At 42.3% G+C, this 14,702-nt stretch overlaps 1 protein-coding gene across 2 annotated transcripts in view; it reads right to left on the bottom strand.

The window, feature by feature from the left end:
- EGF (epidermal growth factor) overlaps positions 1-14,702 on the bottom strand; it is a 128,285-nt gene that overhangs the window by 88,169 nt on the left and 25,414 nt on the right. For both annotated transcript variants that reach the window (XM_019521971.1, XM_019521972.1), the window contains exons 2-5: positions 13,755-13,886; positions 8,088-8,287; positions 5,542-5,723; positions 1,121-1,351 (exon numbers count right to left, since the gene is read on the bottom strand). In XM_019521971.1, the coding sequence (XP_019377516.1) occupies positions 1,121-1,351; positions 5,542-5,723; positions 8,088-8,287; positions 13,755-13,886 (745 nt within the window). The remainder of the gene's footprint in view (positions 1-1,120; positions 1,352-5,541; positions 5,724-8,087; positions 8,288-13,754; positions 13,887-14,702) is intronic.

Genomic DNA, 14,702 nt, shown 5'->3' with positions numbered 1-14,702 from the left:
CCAGCTAACTTGCCCTATTTCCTTGGAAGAATTTAAATGCCTGCTACTGGCCCCCTCAGAAATTAATAACCCAGGAGAAAACACCTGACATCTCCCTAGAAGCCCTGATCCGTTATAGAAATGTACTCCCCTTCTCAATGGAGAGTGTTAATCTCTTTGCACACCTCAGTAGTGCAGATTAGGAGTCAGAGGGGGCCATAAATCTGTGCATCCACCTTGAACAAGAAGGGTGAAAAAGAACCAGGATTCTGGCTTTCATGTTCCAGCCCATATGCCATTGGGATAAAAGACCTAGAAACAGGTGGAGAAAGTCATGCTGCCTCAGGGAACACATGGAAACTAAAAAATGGTATCATAAGGATGGCTGGGCAAGTTTGATATGAGCCCTTGACACTGCCTAAAGGGAGGGTGACACTGCCTAAAGGGAGGGTGTCAAAAAGGAGCTAAGCCAAGGTGCCCGCCTTCCCCTGTACTTCCCACTTCCCTCTCACCTTCCTTGTAGTGGCTTTGAGTCCAGCTCTGGAAGCATGAAGGCCAGAGCAGCAGCAATGACACAGGAGAAGGAGCCAGAGACTCAATAATGTTGGGAGACGTTGCCTCATTTTTTTTCCCTAGTGAAAACTCGTGGCTTTGGTTGCTCAATGTGTGTCAGCACCAACAAAAATTAGGTGATATCTACTTCTGTGCTAACACTGCTCTTCTGCCCCTCCCTATGCCAGTGCCAGAGCTTGGGGGAAGGCAGAGGGAGAAGGAAGGACAGGGGACTGCCCAGTACCGGCAGTACTGGCCACTTACACCTCTCTGCCAAGAAGGATTCCTAATCCTCCACAGAAGATTCCTCCTAAGGACTCGTGAGTTGTGATTGTTTAAGGCTCTGAAGAGACGAGCCAAAAGGTGGTATTATCCAGGCAGCAATGGAAATGGGTTCTGCTTGTTCTATTTTCCTGTCATCTTCTAACTATATATCTGCTGTTATGAGAATGCTTTGTCATTTTCCATATCTATTTTATATTCCTGAATGTTTTCCAGAGTCACAAAATAGGGTGGGAAGAAGATGAATTTATCTCACAAAGCCTGAGAAAATATTTTATTTCTTTCTGTCTGGCTCAGTAAAACTTACTGTGCAGAATGCTTGAGCAAATGAATAGAGCCACCATTATAGTCACATGATCCTACATGTGAAATATCTTCTTCACTGTCATACTGAACCCAGAAAATTCGTACATCAGCAAAATCCAATGAGATTGCCTTTATTTTTTCAGTGGTCCTTAAAATGCCTCTCATGTCAGTTCCATCAAGCCTTGCCCTAAGAATGCTGGGAAGAGCACTGTCTGAAGACCAAAATACGAATCTAAAAGCAAAAGGGAGCCATATTTTAGAAAAGTAATTTGATAGTCAGTGAAGGAGATGATGCAAGTTATTTAACCCAGACTTCATTCACTTTTATTCATCTTTATTCAGTATGCCCAGATTTGAATCACCTCATTCTGAAGCACAATACTCACTAAGATAGCTGTGGCATAAAGGAAAAACCAGCTATGCAAAAATCCAAACTCAAAAACTATATTTACAAGATATTCTTCTTGGATTCTTAATTCAGCAACACCTGAAAATCTGGCAAGGCCGTATGCCTAAGAGCATCTGAATATTACTCTTGACACATCGTTGCCATTTTTAGAGGTGCACCAATACAGCGGTCCCATATCATATCAGCACCAATATACGGAAAATTGATATTATCGGCAATTGGCTTTTTTTGGCTGATGTGGCCCATAATGTCGCCAATAAATGCCCCGTGCATGTGCACAGCTGCAGTGCAGCACACTGGCAGCCAGGAACACAGCCTGGCAGTGTGGAGGGCAGCTTGTGTTGTGTGGGAAGGGGCCGGGGGAGGGAAGAGGCATGGGGGGCACAGACCAAGGCCCTCGCAGTGAGAGAGGGAATGGAGCTGGGGCAGAGGCAGGCACTGCACAGCCAGGGCTGCACAGAGTGATGGCGGAGGGGGGATGGCTCCTGCTGCTGCATTCACCCCAGGAGGGTATATGGGGAGGGTGCCTCCGGATCTGTGCATGGGCAAGGGCAGGCTGAAGCTGCAGGCTGGGGCCAGGGCTGTGCCAAGTTCTTCCTGGCGGGAGGGCTAAGCCAAGCTGTGCTCAGGGTGGGCAGCAACAGCACTGGGGGGTACAGCTACCCCAAAATTCACCATAGCCCCTGTCACAGCACAATCGGATCAGTATTGGCCAATTTGGCTCATTAAAAATCAGCCATTGGTATCAGCCCAAAAAGTCTTTATCGGTGCACCCCTAGCCATTTTGCTTTACAACTGTTAGAGGTGTTTGAGACTTGCAGGCTTTAATGCTTTTTGTTGTTAGGATGGAGTTCAGTGGGCGAATGGTCTTGGTTACCAGAATCACATAAAAAACACAAAAAAAATTCTATTTTTCTTTAGCAGTATCAGAAATGTCATATCTAATCTCCTTCTTCCCCAACAACAACCTTGCTGGAGAAAATACCAGTTGAAAGCTGTACATTGTCAGTTCTGACTTCAAAATGTCTATTAGTTAGTGCTGTTAAGTTAAATCATAAACAAAAGAAGGAGGCCATACTTTTTAATCAACTGCTTCCCCTTTCTTATCTTTACTTTTAGCCTCTTGGTTCCTATAATATCATTTCATTTGTTTTCAGGTGATGATAGAGCAGTTGTTCTCAACTTTGTTAGACTTAAGGCACCCCTCAGAAAATGCCAGCTTTTAGCTTTCACTTGTTTCTTGACTACAGAAAAATAATAAAGCAATTCTTTTGTTGCAAAGAGCAAGCCAGAATTTTTTTTACACTGTGGATTCCTATTTGAATTCTCTTGGTTTCATCTTTTGAATCAAGTATAGTGCTAATATTCCCATGTCACTGGTTGAGAATCACTGTTATAGAGACATACAATGTAGATGAAAGCTTCATGTGTAATGTAGAAGACTAACAAGAAAATAAAGACTTAAACAATAAAGGTAAACATGTTATATATGAAAAATAAGAAGGGCAAAAGCCTCAAGAGGCTTACAATGCAATTACTGATATACATTCTATGACTGTCACAGTCTATTAGCCATGGATGAAAAAATGTTTTAGTACAGACAATTCAAGATGGATATCATTACCATTTTCAAACACTGCAATAATAATAGCGCTTGTTAACTAATCCTTTAAAATGTTGGGTAACTACTATAATTCATCTCCGTTTTACAAATGGAAAAGCCAAGGAACAAGAGTGTGCTTAGAAATCACATAAAAGTCAACAGAATTTTTCCTCTTAATTTTGGTGGGAGTTAGATTGGACACAGGTGAGTTGCACAAGATTATGCAAGAAGTCAGTGGCATGAATAAGATGCAGAAACCAGATCCACTGACTCACGATTCTTTGCTGAACAAAAGTGTGCTCTCTTACAGTTTCTTGATCATGTCTAAACTTTTTACAGAAAACTAATGGGTACAACAATCATAGAAAATTAGGGTTGGAAGGGATTTCAGGAGGTCATCTAGTCCAACCCCCTGGTCACAGTAGGACCATCCCCAGCTATATCATCCCAGCCAAGGCTTTGTCTACCCAGGTCTTAAAAACCTCCAAAGATGGAGATTCCAAAATTTCTCTCAGTAGCCTGTTCTACTGCTTTACTACCCTCCTAGTGAGAAAGTTTTTCTTAATATCTAACCTAAAATTCCCTTGTTGCAACTTGAAAGCATTCATTATTCCTTGTTTTGTTATCTGACACCACTGAAAGCAGTCTATCTCCATTTTCTTTGGAACCACCATGCAGGTAGTTAAATGCTGATATTAAATCCCCTCAGTCTTCTCTTCTCCATACTAAGCAAGCCCAGTTCTCTCAGCTTCTCCTCAGAAGCCATGTGCCCCAACCCCATAAACATTTTTGTTGCCCTCCACAGAACTCTTCAATTTGTCCACATCCTTTCCATAGTGGGGGCCCAAAACTGGACACAGTATTTCAGATATGGCCTCACCACAGCCAAATACAGGGAAATAATCACTTCCCTTGGTCATGCTGGCAAAACTACAAATGCAGCCCAGTATGCAGTTAGCCTTCTTTGCAACAAGGACACACTGTTGGCTCATATTCAGCTTATTGTCCACTATAACTCCCAGGTCCTTTTCTGCATACCTGATACTTAGCCAGTCAGCTCCCAGCCTGTAGTGGTGCATGGGATTGTTCTGTACTAAGTGCAGGCCTTTCATGAAGTCCAATAAGGACAAAAGCAGATTTAATTTGGTCCAGTCCTCCAATTTGCCTAGGTCTCTCTGAATCCTAAACCTACTCTCCTGCATACCTGCTACGCCCCCAGCTTGGTGGTATCTGCTAACTTGCTTCATTCCATCTTCCATATCACTGATTAAAATACTGAACAAAACCAGCCCTGGGACCGACACCTAGACCACTCCACTTGATACCGGCTGCCAACTAGACATTACTACCTTTGGAGCTCAATAATCTAACCAGTTTTATATCCACCTTACAGTCCATTCATCCAACCCACATGTCCTGAGCTTGCTTGCAAGAATGTAGGAGACGGTATCAAAAGCCTTGCAAAAGTCAAGGTATATTGTGTTCACTGCTCCCCCTGTATCCACAAAATCAGTCATCTCATCATAGAAGGTAATCAGGTAGGTCAGGCATGACATGCTCTTGGTGAATCCAAGAGTACAAATAAAGTTATTCACTACTTGACAACTAAATTAATATTATATACACAAAAGCATCAGGACAGATTATTCTATAACCAAGTCCTCCTAGAAGTCCGTTTTCTTAACAGTTTAGTATTAACTTATGAGACTGACTGGTATGTATATGAATAATGCTTTAAAATGCATCTGTGATGAAGCTGTCCATAGAGTTTATCAGTTTAGCAAAGTTTATATTCTTCATAAAAATATTATGATGTGGTTTTAGGATGCAAAAGTTCAAGCGCTGTGGGAACTTCCAAATCAATAAACTTACCAGTAAGTAGAAGATGGGGGAGACCCCAAACAAATAGCAACCTGGCATTCAGAGCAATAACAGTAGCTGCAGAACAAATATTCAAAGCTATCCAAGAGCAGAGGCAATATATTAAAAGAGGGAAACAAAAAACCAAATATATTTAGTGCTGCTTTAAAAGTCACCTATTTCTAAATAAACACTAAGTTCTTAATCAGGACTGTGGTATAGACCATGGTTTCCCAAGATTTTCAGGCATCTTTACCATTTTACCTCCACCTCCACATCCTCATTTCTCCTCTTCCTTGCAATCACAGCCCTCCCCCTGTTGTTTTAATGAGCTAAGAGGTTGAGTTTCTGTGCTGAAGTCCAACATACTGCTGCCCCCTGCCACTCTCAATTCTGTGCTAATTACTCTTCATAATATTTTTGTCAAAGTTGTAAAAATTATTTGGCTTTAGGATCAATCTACTGCACACAGACTGTATCCCATTAGCCTACAACTAATAATAAAAGCACTTCATTTATTTTGTGAATGTATAAACCCATACAGATTTACCTTTTTCCAGGATCAACAGCAATACTCGTGGGATGACCTACATCTTTTAAAAGGACTCGGGAGTTGTTTCCATTCATATTGGTTGTTTCAATGGTTGCCTTCTGCTGGTTGGCCCAAAGAATATCTTGATTTATCCAATTGATGGTAAATCCTGAAACACCTTTTCCTACATAACACAGTCTCTGTAAAAAGGAAAATAAACCACACCAATAAAAATACAGCCAAAATTATCATACTGAACTCATCCACAAATACAACTGATAAGGTACAAATACATAAAGACTTCCACCTCATTTCACAGCACCATATACAGAGAATTCTCTCTCTCAGGACTAGTCATAAGGCAGAACAGTCAAAGTGCCTCATTATGTAGCAAAAGGCCCCTTGTACATTTCCCTTCTGGACATGGATATAACAGACGCCCCTTCTTACCTGCACCCCCCACCCAATATGGTGCATTTCTTTTTCTTCTAAGTATTGGCAGAGACCTAGCACACTCATTGTATGGGTGTGGCAAGGCTCAGAGCAAGCCAGAAAGCTCACAGTCACTACAGCAGCTTCTATACTCTATACTACATGGGCTTGAATGACATGGGTTTGAATGTGTGTGTGTGTGTGTGTGTGTGTGTGTGTGTGTGTGTGTGTGTGTGTGTGTGCACGCGCGCGCGCGCACACACACTAAGGTGACCTGTACCACCCATAACTCAAAGTTTCCATTTATGATCTTACTGGTAACTTCACATCCCGTCCAATAAACTAGAATTTATTATGATCCTGTGACTTGGTCCTTTGTAGCCAACAAGTATACCTCCAGAGGTAAGAGCCAGGATTATCCCTGTCAACCCAGCTGTATGTGGGTACCTGTGCATTTGGACTGAACAATCAAGGTCATTGGCTACAACTCTTTCATGACTAGTCCCTTCATTGTCAATTCAAAAGATGGCATTTCCATGGCTAAAAATGAGGAATGGTGCAAGATTTAGGGGAATGTCATACTTGCCATATCACTTTCTTGTGATCTGCTGTGCCTTTACCATGTTAATCTAATGTGTCACCAGGTACAGAATACCTGTGACTTTAATCAGCTTAATTTCTTCTGTATTTCTCCATGTCTGCCTTTATACTCACACCTACATTTATAAATGCAAACCATTAAGTTAAATGATGCCTAGAATGACCTGTTCTCCAGTGAAAACTGTCTAGATTTTCCTTCTTCCTAACATGCTACTCTGCATGCACTCACCATAAAAGGATTCAAATTCCCAGTCCTACTCTAAGGTCCAAGATCCTTCAAGCTCATGCACTCAGAGTAAATTAGTCATGTCTGCAGGAGCAGAGGCATTTGCCTGGGTAGCACCCACTGGGTGTGTCTACACAAGACATTTACTGTGCAGTTGATTAATTAACTCTGCAGTAAATATCTCAGCCTCTATACATGCACCCTAAATACAAGTCCTACCCTGCTGCAGAGTTTTCTCATGCACAGCACCGCATGTGTAGGTGCTGAGCCGACTGACTGGGGCACATGAGTGCTTCAGTGTGGGGGCTGCCTGCTGATTAGCCCCACACTGAAGCAGTCTTGTACCCTGGACAGCCCCCCCAAAACACACTGATCCCAGTCAAGGAAGCCCCAGGCTTACAAGCTGACCCTCTAGGTCCCCTGCCAGCCATGGCTGCTATGACCTGGCTCAATGTGCTGTGCTCCAGACACACATGTAAAGCACGCACCCGAGAGCAATTAGCTCCACAGTTTATTACTACCCATTAATGGCACTGGTGCCAGTATATGGACCCAGTCAGTACCAGAAAAAAAGCACCCAGTCAGTACCAGAAAAAAGTTCTAGAAGTGCTGGCCATCGTTCAACATACATTACCCATTGCCACCAAATACAACATACTGTGCAGCTGTTTCTGAACCAAAAACAGAAGGCTGAAAGGAGCGTTTATTGTGACTACAGGTCACAATAAATCATTTAATACGTTCAAAAATGTGAGGGAATATGATCTCTTTAATTTAGGTTTCTGAAGATGGAAAATTCTTACAATGCCAGTAATATATACTAAAAGCCAGTAGAAATCGGTGCTGCCTTCAAAATTTGGTTTGTCTGAATTTCTTGATTTTCATTCTGTTTCCAGTTACTCACACTGTGGCAGCCATGCGCACTATGAATGCCAATGGAACAGTCTACTAAACACAGTTCTCCGAGTTTCTGCTGTGGTCATTATGCCAAAGCTCCACACTTTGCTTTGGGAGCAAACCAATAAGTATAAACTGCTAACACGAGATGTGAGGAGCAGCCACACATCTGATGTGTTTGTTATACCTGGTATCCCAGAGAATTCTGTCAAAATTAGTTATCTCGAGTTAGTTCAAAATTCCATAGAGAATGCAAATAATGGCAAAGTATTCAGTAGTGACCAATTATCGGAGATTCACAATGGGGGACAATGGGGGACTGTCAAGGAACTGGAACAACAATGAATTAAACCATAGTGGCAAATTATCCCATAGGCAAAATTAACCAAAATTTACTGTATTACCTTACCTCTTGTTTTGTGCCATTTAGGTATATTCGTTGCAGAAGCCCTTTTTTGGTGTCTACCCAATACATTTTCTCTTCTTCGTAATGAAAATCTATGAGGGTTGATTCACCAGCATTGGCTACTATTCGCTCATGATTAGTGCCTTCACTATCAATTCGAAAGATGGCATTTCCATGGCTAAAAATGAGAAATGGTGCAGGATCTAGGGGGGAAAAAAGATGTGTTCATAGCTATTGTACTTTTATGGGACCAAATTCCTCTCATCTCCATGTTAATTGTAGAGTAGGTAGAAACCGATGATACTCCAAACACTCAAATGTTATGCATTTTGTGTCATTGCCCATATAAGTCTCATAATTACCAATGTGTCACACAAAGGTGATGTTACCTCACTTTGATTGTGGAAAAATAACTACCTCAAAAATTCACAAATAAAACTGAGATTACAGAAAGAGGAAATACAGGAAACCCACACTCTTCAAGGGTTTGGCATTTGCTGTTTCAAATATTTGTGAATGCCAAACCCGCTTCTTAAATACACTTAAAGGAGCTGTGCGGGAGCTCCACGCTTGCTGCTGCCACACTCCCACCACCATCGCCATGCTCCCGCCATTGCTAGGGCAGCCGTGCACACACACCCGCAAGCCACCGGGGGCACTGAGTTCATGAACACAGATGGCATTCATGAATGCAGTGCCTTATTTGCGGATTTTGCCATTCACGGGGGATATGAGAACGAATCCCCCGCGAATGGTGCGGGTTGTCTGTATCTAATTCTACATACTATAGCCAAAGTGAAGCGGGGAGGAGGACGATGTTCTAGTCCTGGGGTGGCCAGCCTACAAAATGAGTGCCATAAGTTGCATGGGCACCCTGTGTGTGGCACATGGCAAACCAGGAAGTGAGGAGGCAGCACAGTGGCAAATAAAGCAGGGAGCAGAAAGCCAAGTAGCAAACTGAACAATAAGTACAGGGAAGGAAGCAGAAAACAGAGCAGCAGATCAAGCAGGGGAAGGGGATTGGAGTGACATTTGGTAAGGATGTGGGGCTAATTTGTGGCATGCTTGCCAAAAAGGCCCCCTCTGTGCTAGTCTATGTTTCTTTGGTTAAAGGTCTCCCAGCTATGTGTATCTGGTGAGAACAGCCCCAGCCCTAGAAGAACTCTAATGTCTTGTCATCTCCCCAGACTAGGAAACTAAAGCTTTTAACAGGAAGAAGCATCTGGAAAGTGATCATAGAATTGAACCAGATGCTCTTACACACTGTTCCAACTGTTAGTATCTGAACTATTATTAATCATAATAACAATTAATTATTATGATTAATTCCCAAACAAAAATTATGTTACTGAAGAGTTAAGAGCGACAGTACATTTCATCAGCTTTGTGTCAAGTACATCCCAAGGATATTCAAATGATCGCCAAAACCCAGGAATCCAGACATGTGGAAATGCACAGTTTGGGCACCCAGACAACCTTAGGTAAAGACAGGGCAATTATTATGTAGCTGGATTTTTTTGTATTTTAGCTTTTGTGGTCCTAGATTAAGCTAAATCAGTTTATAAATTCACATTAGATTTCCCCCCCCCTCCTGGTGTCATTAGAGGCCAGAGCATGTAATGCTCTTTGAGTGCCATAATTCTGCATTTTTGTTCCTTAACATGCTTTCAAAGATGCATTCTGCCCCCATCCTCTTGCCCTGATAGACCCAATTAGATACGTGCTGTACTTGGACGTCCTCAGTGCCAGTACTTGTACTTCTCACTCTGATAGTGCAATCTAGCCACACTCTGCCTGCCCGCTGAGAGAGTATGCTTCTTGCAAGAGAAAAAATTAATGTGTCATAATTTGGCCTTCATTTAAAAAAAATGTTTTGGAAAAAAATATTCCACTGACTAATCACCAATTTTCTGACAAAACCACCTTTGGAGGTGAAAGCTATAAACCTTTTGGTGGCAGCTTGTACCTGTAGGAGATGTCTCTCTGTGACTAGTTAGCAAATGAAGGGATAAGAGATTCATGATAAATGCTATTTAATCAAGTTATTAGAAATGCAACTGTGAGATAGATACAGAAGATAGCTAACTACCCAATCACCTATTGGATTTCGTTTCCAAGGAAAGAGAACTCCTAGATCAATCAAACCCATACCCTACCACCCGGTTTCATTGATGTGCTTTTAGCATGCGCAAGTATGAATAAGTACACCCATTTTACTGTTTTCAGAAAAGTTTTTTAAAAGTTCTTCTTTGCACAACAAAATAAAATTGGGTTCTGAAATAAGTTGGCATTTAATTGTATTAAGCTGGACAACCTTTAGATGGACAAACTCTTACAAGGTGAGGGCAAAATAAACCTCCAGGTCTGAACTATCTCCCGTCAGAATAATGGAAAACCTCGCACCTCAAGATTGAGTTTGAGTCCCCTTTCATAAAGCAAGTCAGGCATCAGGTTTTGACCAATACGCAAGATATGGTTTGCTGTTCTGTAAGAGGAAATTCACCAGTACATTTATCTTTAGGATAAGTTGTGCTGTACTTGGAGTTTTCAAGGTATTATCCAATTATAACAGCTGCTTTTAGGACATTGGTGACTCTTTTTTTCTGCTGTTATTTGCATTGAGCATCTCCATGTGAGAATATTTGAACTATGTAGACTTGGTTTACGTAAATAGTAAATGAATGTTGAGCTGTAGCAAGGTTGATTTGTCTCAGGAGTCTGACAGCTGCACTGCTGGTATTTTTGCCAGTTATTCCCTGGACCAAGAGCTTACATGTATTTTGTTTTTGTCCTTTCCAGCCAATGAATTTCACACTAGGAGAGTCAAACTGAAGGCTCTCAGTGTAATGGCACTGAATATACTTAGGGATTCTGTACTGTTCGGATTTTCCATTGCCATTTAATATTTATAATCCAGAATCACCCAGAAGCTCCCAATTGGGTTTGAGGCTTCATGCTATCAACACATTGTATCTGCAGAAACAGATAAGCAGTCCCCTAAAGAGCTATAAAATATGAAGAAAATATGTTTGGTGGACTTCCTATTGTAGAAATTATACCCAGAGTAGAGGTCATAATGAAGACTAGGCCCCTGTAGAACCCCTGAAGAGAAGGTCCACGTCTGATAAAAAATGTTTATATCCGATAGAAGTGGATAACGTAGTAATATTTGCATTATCCTTGCAGAGAAGCACAAACAGTCACCCAAACAAGAGTACCATAGACCCTACTGGAGTACTCCTTTAAAACTCAGAGCTATGTTTATAAAACAATAATATCTGCCAGTATCTTTTCTTCTGTAATGTGTGTTTGTTCTTTGAAAACCATCTATGTACAAACAGTATTGGAAGATTACATGTTAACTTTCACCCCACTGATGTTCAAATCAAACGTACTTTCTTTAGAAATAAATCCAAAATAAAAGAATGCTTCTTTTTAAAGAGCTAGCCTTGTAAACTCAGCGGGGCATACCTACATCAAGCTTGGTTCTTTCTAGTTATAGCCCCCAAGCCAGAACTGAATTAATAATTCTGTTTATTTGTGAGCCAAGCAAAATAAGGCTCAGGCCCCCTTAAATATACTGACATGGGAAGGCTAACATATGTCAGCAAAAAAGTGTTAAAATGTGCTTTGGTCATATACTTAAATACCACAGCACTGGAAACCCAAGAGAGAGTGAAACAGAGAGCTACGAGTATTAACAGCTGTGCCTAGTAACCTCAGTGTGCTAGACGCTAGGGTTGTGCAAAACGGGCCGTATTCAATTTGGATTCAGATTCGGCATGAATTGGGGACAGTGATTCGATTTGTTGATTCAGATCACTGTCCTGATTCAATTCAGCCGAATCCGAAACTGAAGATTTGATGCTGGTTCAGAGAATCAGCGATTTGACCATAGGCACAGCTTTAAATGTTTTTTCTACATACCTCAAGGTACCAGGTGCGGCTCATGAACGCTGAGATGGTGGGGCAGATGTGGGGGGGCCCCTGTGCTCAGTGGTGAACCTGGAAGTGGACCGTAAGTACTTCCAGTCCACTTCTGGGTCTGCCGCCGAGCGCACGGGGGACCTCCCCCTGTGCCCCCCTGGCTCGGCAATCGGCTGCAGGCAGACCCCGGGTGTCTCCCCAGAGCCAGGAGACACCAGTCACTGAGCCAGGGGACAGTGCACTACCCGGTGGACTCAGAAGTGGACTGGAAGTGCTTCTGGTCCACTTCTGGGTCCACTGCTGAGCATGCTGGGGACCACCCCCCCCCCCATGGTCCTGTGGGACACTTCATATGCCATCTCAGTTTTCATGAGACACTTGGTACCTTGAGGTTTGTAGAAAAAACATTTAAAGCTGTGTCTATTTCTGAATTATCGAATCTCTCCAAATCTCTCCAATTCGATTCAGAGAAATTAAAGGGTCTCCTGATTCGATTTGGATTTGGAGATTCAGCCACCAAACTGGGCCAAATTGACTCAGCGACTGAAGCTTCACACAGCCCTACTAGACACTGTACATGTGCAGAGCAGTAGAAAGTCTATCCCACAAAGGACTTGCATTCTAAAGATGTCTACACAGAAGATGGCAGCGTCAGATGGAGAGCCTTGATCTAGATCTAAGCAAGCTATTGGGACTGTAAAGTGAGATAATGGAAGATAATTAGATTCTGAAAGCAGTCCAATGATGACAACACACCTGTTTTTCAGCACAGCATATAATCCTTCACACAGTTCTGTACTGCCAGAGTTAAAAGATGACTTTAGGTACCCAAAACTAGCTCATAAAGTCAGTGCAGGTATAGACAAGATAAATGCAGGGTAACAGAAAGGGGGACAACATACAGCAGATTTGAAAATATGAAGGCAGCAAATGTCTTGTGAGTGCCATGATTGTTTTGGGATGGGAATGGTTAGGGGAAGGCTAGGAGGGTAGTAGGCACACACACACACACACACACACACACACACACTCATGAGAAGAGAGATAAAGAGAGATGCTATCATGAATGGCACATGCTCTCAGTGGCTGGGGGGGCATGACTGCACTGGCAGTGGTGGGAGTGCAGCAGCAGGAGTGCAGCAGCAGTAAGCACAGAGCTCCCACAAACACTGCCAGTGCTGTCAGCAGCAAGAAGCTGGGGGTGGTCAGCACCAACCAGGGGCAATCGTGGACTGCCTGCAGACACTGCCAGCAGTGCTGGTGGCAGGTTGGCGAGTGGCAACCACTCGCAGGTGCCACCGACAATGTTGGCAGCACCTTTTTGCAAGGGGTGCACTGCCATACTCAGGGAGTACACATGCACCCACATGCATCCCCTACGCATCGTCCATGGATGCTATCTATGACTGAAAACAGGTAGGGAGTAAGTCTGCTAAGTAAGAAGCGTCCATCTTAGATGCTCATTTTCTTACCACAACCATACCTATGACATCCATGAAGTATGAAAAATAACTCACTAAACCAGAGAACCAGCCCATTTCACTTTCACCTTCCATTTGATTTTTATGTTAGAAGAGGCAGTTGTACAGAAAGTGAATGAAACTGGCCAGGCACTGTCCATTAACTGAGGTATTTTGAGTCTGTGCTCTGAACATAGTGGACTCTTTCCACACTGTAAGCTGATGCTAAGAGCTAGAGAAAATTGTAAAGCTCTTTTCAGCCATTAAAAAAGGATCACTTTACCATCAGCATAACAGGACCACTTGTCATTATCCAGTGTGTAGCCAGGCAAGCAGGAGCAGATATAGGACCCCGGAACATTGGCACAGATTTGGCCACAGGTACCCAGGCCACCTTGAAGGCATTCATCAATATCTGAAATGCAAGTATGTACAGGTCAGGACAATTCAGAATGCAAGAGAAGAACAGAAAATGACATAAAATGCACTTCTTAGGTAACATGTTGGCTACAATTTTAATCTCCCATTTTTAATCTGGCAGGGTGGAGATATTGTATTATTCCCCGTTTTCACAAAAGCCCTGAATAAATTTTAGATGTAGGAAATAATCAGAGAAACCACCCACCTGTCTAATGACTATGTAGTCTGAAGTACCTTTTAATAACCCTGCAGACAGAAGGAATGCTCTGTTTGTTTTTGTGGCGTGCACCATTATGTGCTAAATGATTAGGATGCAGAATTTATCTTAGTTTGCTGCTGCAAGCTTTTTTTTTTTTGTGCAATTCCCTTTGCTGCCCCTCTCTACCCCCCCACAGGAATTTCACAAATAAATCACTGAGCTTTATTAAAACATGCCAAGGCATTCTTATTTCAAAATGAAATGAATGGAACAACTATAGTTTAGATTCAGTCGAGTCTTAAAAAAAAAAACCCCAACCTTTTGCTTCCTGAGCACCAACTGTTCAAACTAAACACCAGTCTTGTGCAACGAGCAAATCAGAATACCAACTTCTAACTGCTGGATTAGCCTAGAGCTGTTAAGAATTAAAAAGATGCTTGGTGTATTTACACTGTATTATTATGGCTTGACGCAGTAACTGCAGGGGTGAAGAAGGTCATTTCTGAAGAGAAGGTTTTATTTGGGTTGTGTGTTGGAGGAGGATTTAAGCACTTAAGAACCAATCCTGCAAGCTGCTGACCATATCCAGAGACATACAGAGAAACCTCAATT

Source organism: Gavialis gangeticus, unplaced genomic scaffold (assembly GCF_001723915.1).
Source record: "Gavialis gangeticus isolate Ggan-Ray unplaced genomic scaffold, GavGan_comp1, whole genome shotgun sequence".
Taxonomy (NCBI): Eukaryota; Metazoa; Chordata; order Crocodylia; family Gavialidae; genus Gavialis; species Gavialis gangeticus.
This window is presented reverse-complemented; position numbering and strand designations above follow the sequence as displayed.